At 34.8% G+C, this 5,659-nt stretch overlaps 1 protein-coding gene across 2 annotated transcripts in view; it reads right to left on the reverse strand.

Annotated features, from left to right (window-relative positions):
* Positions 1 to 5,659, reverse strand: part of LOC107618105 (lon protease homolog 1, mitochondrial) — an 11,996-nt gene that overhangs the window by 2,167 nt on the left and 4,170 nt on the right. For both annotated transcript variants that reach the window (XM_016320043.2, XM_016320042.2), the window contains exons 7-18: positions 5,413 to 5,511; positions 5,162 to 5,227; positions 4,997 to 5,083; positions 4,311 to 4,350; positions 3,706 to 3,877; positions 2,739 to 2,863; positions 2,015 to 2,145; positions 1,811 to 1,915; positions 1,516 to 1,629; positions 931 to 1,098; positions 674 to 775; positions 23 to 274 (exon numbers count right to left, since the gene is read on the reverse strand). In XM_016320043.2, coding sequence (XP_016175529.1) covers positions 23 to 274; positions 674 to 775; positions 931 to 1,098; positions 1,516 to 1,629; positions 1,811 to 1,915; positions 2,015 to 2,145; positions 2,739 to 2,863; positions 3,706 to 3,877; positions 4,311 to 4,350; positions 4,997 to 5,083; positions 5,162 to 5,227; positions 5,413 to 5,511 — 1,461 coding nt within the window. The remainder of the gene's footprint in view (positions 1 to 22; positions 275 to 673; positions 776 to 930; positions 1,099 to 1,515; positions 1,630 to 1,810; positions 1,916 to 2,014; positions 2,146 to 2,738; positions 2,864 to 3,705; positions 3,878 to 4,310; positions 4,351 to 4,996; positions 5,084 to 5,161; positions 5,228 to 5,412; positions 5,512 to 5,659) is intronic.

The following is a 5,659-nucleotide window of genomic DNA, read 5'->3' on the forward strand; positions in this document are numbered from 1 at the left end:
CAGAAAAGTTAACATTACATACCTTCACATCTGTCAATTGGTTTTCAGGAGATTCAGATTGATCAACTGGTAGATCTGTTTGCTCCTTGTCAACTTCTTTGTAAGGCTCACTCATTTGTTCAGGGTTACTACTATCTGCTACCATGGAGCTTTCCTTCTGATTGGGATCTGGATGTGATTCAACATTATCTTCTTCAACTCTTTTAGCCTCAACAGATTGAACACTAGCAACAGTGGCTTTTGTCTCCCCTTTCCTCACTAGTTGTAGTGCTATCTGCGATACCACAAACAGAATATTTTGGGCCCAGGTAACCAAAGCATTTACTAAAATTCAAATATATTGAAATATAGCAATCTCCAAAATTGAAATCAAACAGCTAAGTCAATATTAAGAAACAACCAACAGGAGATAAATAAGTGCAACTAAATATAAATATAGCGGCTCTTGCTCATTTGACACTATACTTAGAACATTGCTAATGGTTATGGGCAACAACCTACTATTAACAATAGCACATCTTTAATTCTGCCATAACAATTCACCATTTCACAAAACTTTTACTTTGTCCAATGATAGCCTAACTATGCCATGTCATTTATCCAAACTTGGAACTTGCTATACAAAGATATTCAATACAATTGAACTATATACATGCAGACTTAAAGGCAGCACCTTTCGGTATATTTTCTCTATGTGCTTTTGGAGATTCCTGACACCTGCTTCTCGGCAGTAATTTTCTATCAAGGCAAGAAGAGCAGCATCGGTCACTTCCACCTGAAGCAAGTTCATTTTTGTAGTTAATATTTAGTCGATAAAAATGAAAATGGCTATAAAAGACGGCATCGTCATGTTTGCAGTAACCATGGATTTCAAGTATGGCATTCTTTGTGTATAAAAGGGACTACAACATGGGTGGAAAAAAAAAGTACTTGTTCTGGCTTGATTCCACATGCTTCTCGTGTACTCTTCTCCAGATAATCTCTGGCGATGTGCATTTTCTCGTCAGTGATGTATCCAGCAATAGCAACAACCTCCATCCTATCCAACAGAGGGTTTGGTATCATTTCCACTACATTTGCAGTGCAAACAAAGAGAACCTGTGGAAATGATTTCAATGGTAAGTCATGTGGTTAACATGTTGAATAACCAAATTTTCCCCTAGAATACTATCATAGCCTAGCGGTATTGGGTAAGCTTGCCTAGGCATACTAGGAGAACCTGGGATCGATTCCCGAGTTATATAAAACAGGTGCTAATGCCATGCTGACGTCATTGCTTCTGTGACCTGCTAGTTCACTTGGTCCGTTTAAACCAGGTTTGACCGGTTTTCACTGGGTTGACCAAGTTTGACCAGTCTAAATACTAAATTAGACCTGGTAGGGTTCGGTTCACCAGCTTTTCGGTTGAACCAGCTGGTCCGGTTTGATAACTATACACGCAACCCACTTGAACATGGACATGAACATATTACACATAAAAAAGCATGTCACCATTCAAGCTACCAAATATGTTACCTTTGATAAATCAATGGGAACATCAAGATAATGGTCCAGAAAATTAGCATTCTGCTCCGGATCCAAGAGCTCTAGCAAGGCACTTGCTGGATCACCAGCATGTCCTCTGCCCAACTGTCAATTGAATAAAACAAATATTCAAATATGAATACCAAAATCATCCTCCTAAATTCTAAAAGAACATTTAGGAAGGAAAACAAAAATCATGCAGCATATTTATTTTGACCAAGCAAACATACTAAGGGAGAATAGAATACTCAATTCAAATAAATTGAACCAACTACCAATGTATTACTTTGTCAATCTCGTCAATCAAAACAAGAGGGTTGGCTGTCCCCACATTCTTTAGGCATTGTACCATCTTTCCTGGCATAGCACCAATATAGGTTCTACGATGACCCTGTAAGATGGCGTATATATGATTCAGAACACTACCTCATTTGTTGCCATGGAACTAACATATAATTTAACCTTAACAAGGAGACAGAAAATTAGTTACCTTTATTTCAGCTACATCAGCTAATCCTCCTACAGAGAAACGGAAGAACTTACGGTTCAAGGCACGTGCAATTGAACGGCCAATACTTGTTTTGCCCACTCCTGGTGGACCAGAAAGACAGATTATTTTTCCTGCAAATATGAGAAAGATCAGGAATCATGTCAACCTTTTTGAAAATGAAAAGATGAAAGGCACCATAGGCAATAAATACACCATGATATTTAGAAGACTGATACAGTCAACCAAGTTATTAATCTTCCAAACTTCTATGCGTAAAAAGTTAATTTAAATAAACATAACTAATAACATACTCCACAGCTTACACTGGCATATTCTCCCATAACATAAAATAATCTTTTTTTGGGTAAAATATATGTAAATAGTCTCTCTCTCTCTCTATATATATATGAAATCAAGCATCAAGATATGTGGTGATTAAAGATTTCTTAGCAAAAGCATCTCTGCTTTAAGAAATGACATCACTATAGTATCTATAAAACTTGGCGGACACTAGATACATTACTATTGATATTATATTCAATCAATTAGCTGTAAAGTGTCAATTAGGTTAGATTAGAATCAATTATGAATGATTATGTTTATCTTTAGTAGGTATTGTAATGATTAATCAGTGTATATAAATATATGAGCTGAGGAGTTCAGAAGCCTCAAGCTTTTCACGTTAAATCACTGTCTAAACAATTACAAAAATGAAAATGATTACCTTGAGAAGTCCCTCTTAGTTTCCCAACAGCTATGAATTCCAATATCCTTTCCTTCACATCAGTTAATCCATAATGATCTTCATCCAGAATCCCTTGTGCCCGAGTAACATCGAAGTTCTCATCACTGGATTTTGAAATAATAGATCAACCAAATTATGAGATTCACAACAGTCATAGTAAAAGTAAAGAACGCTACACATGGTCCATTTGCTTTTAGTTCTGAAAAAAAAAATTTTAAAAAATAAGAGAGGAAAGAATTAAGTCAAACAGATTACCTAAGAGGAATTGACGTTGAAAGAATTAGCTTTTGTTTTTGGATATTTTATAAGTAAGGATAAAACAATATTATTTTCAAAGGCATGATTACCAAAAAGAATATCTACTTCTACTATATATAATCTACTTCTACTTCTATGTCTACTATTTATAATCGGAATTGGGAGGACCGGCGGGGTTTGGACATTTGGTGCACAATTTTTCTAAAATATCCTTCATCATATATGTCAATAAAAATACATTGTTTTGTTATTTATAAGACTTGAATCCAATACCTCATTCTTATACTTACCTTCTTGACTTATCTCACATTTATTATTATTACACATTTAATATATATAAAAGGATATAGATTAATAATAGCCACTAAAAGTGGCTTATTAATCCATTAGTATCATATAATTCAAGCATGCTTAGTTGAGTAGATGTTATTATAGGCTAATAATGAAATTTCATCTTATCAGACTCATTCACTGTTCCCAGAATCTACTGAAAACTCTATCTACGCATTTTAGTTAACACCACAAAAAACCACCAAAAACCCTTGTTGACTTGTTCTAATTTGAACTATCAACCACATCTGTCCAACCCACATAAATGGTAACAGGGATGTTATAAGATATCCTTGAAATCACAAATTTCAATTCCTACAGCCAACAGTAATAAGAGCAAAGTTCTGTAAACACAAACCTGTATTCTCCCCAAGGTAGTGCAGTCAACCAGTCCAAGTAGTTACGGGTAACACTGAATTCACTAGAACTAGCCTCCAACAGCTGCAGCTTTGTGAGTTCTTCGTCTATGACTTGCAAAACATGAGGGGGGCATTTTTCTCTCTTTGGTTCAATCCTTTCCCTGAATTTACCTTAAATAAAAGAAAAGGTAATTCTATTTTAGCAACAAGCCAAAAAACACTTCACCAGAGAATACAACCATTCAGCCATACTTGATGGAATGGCTGGAAGCAATATAACTCAAATATGATCAGATTATTACTGCAGGCCAGCCAGAATATGAAAAAACTATAACAAAGAGAACATTCCTACACTTATTATGCGGCCACAAGATTTAAAGGATACTGCATAGAAACACAGAGATGAGGACAAGATAAAGTTAAACCAGTCAAGTGAGAATCATTTAGTGATTTCTAAGTCATGAAGACTTTGATCACTAATTAATTGATTCAACAATGATCTTTCCTACATGCTTATATACACAATCAACCTTGAGGCAAGAAATGAGAAACAAAAAGAAGTGTATCATCCTGATTTACAAACATATTATAGAGCAGAACATACTAGTGAGAGCTGTCTTATCATCGGTCTCCAGACCCAATTCCTGTAAATACACCAAAAGAACGAATAAACAATAAATTCTGACCAACTAAATATCATTTGCAAAGGATAATAATTTAACTCATGTTAGGAGTACTGTATTGCATATTTCTTTCAAATTTCTATGCATGGTTAGAGCTACTAATTGACTTTAACTGACACAACAGATGAGCTTAGCAGTGGTCTACACATGATGCCACCATCGCTCTCAGCAGTGTGTAGAACCACTGCTGGCATTCTATTCGGTGATGTTTCTGGACATTTTGTTTCAAGTAGCAATCAAAACAATATGTATCTATAGGAGTATAGGTTGAGAAAAATGCTGAGTATATATCTGCTATATTGTTTACTATATTCTAGGGAAGTCACACAGGCCAAGTAGCTACATTTTTCTATGGTCGTTATCTTGTGGTTTTGAAAGTTTTGGTGTCAATCTAGGGCATTGATCTTGCTGCTGGTATTCTCCTTATGCTAATACTTGTAGGCAATTTAAAATAAAGGATTGAAGAATAGAAGCTAAATCAAATATGCAATGAACCAAACTTTCTAGTTAGAAAATAGGTTGACAAGCCAGAAATAAAAAGTTGTTCAGCATTACAGGCACACCGATGTATTACATAACCAAATCATGAGAGATTTGTAGTTTGTACCTTCTTTATGGCCTTAAGTTGCTCATTTAACAAGTAACGGCGCTGCTCACCACTTATCTTTTCTTCAATTGCTTTTGCAATTGATTCCTAACAAAATCAACACCCGCGTCAATATATGATGAAAATTTGAGTGGAGCATAAAAGTGCATTCAAAAGAACTATTACCTGAATCTTACTGATTTCCATCTCTTTCTTTACCAACTCCAGTGTGAGTTTTAATCGTTTATACACCTGTTCAGCAAAATCAGAAACAATAGTTCCAATATTATAATTTTAAAATTCCACAGGTTCACTTATTTATATGTTAATTGAAATTAAAACTGATTATAGCCTCAGAAATATCTATATTTTTATATATAGTCTGCAATGCATAAAGCCAATCTTTCTCAGCGTAAGTGGCAAAGTACAGTACTCACATCTAACTCTTCAAGAACTTCTTGACATTGCAATTTGTTTGCCCCGGATATTGCAGCTCCAAAATCTGCTAGCTTCGGATAAGTGAAATCACCTATATGCTGTGCATTTTAAAATGAAGAAAGTCAACATGACATGATAAAATAATATAGGTTAAGTAATTAACTATTATCCAATATTAATTGTCATAACCGTCAAATAAAGTCGTACTGCATCATTCATGCTTATATGTTTCACAAAAAGAAAACT

This window comes from Arachis ipaensis, chromosome B09, assembly GCF_000816755.2.
Source record: "Arachis ipaensis cultivar K30076 chromosome B09, Araip1.1, whole genome shotgun sequence".
Taxonomy (NCBI): domain Eukaryota; kingdom Viridiplantae; phylum Streptophyta; class Magnoliopsida; order Fabales; family Fabaceae; genus Arachis; species Arachis ipaensis.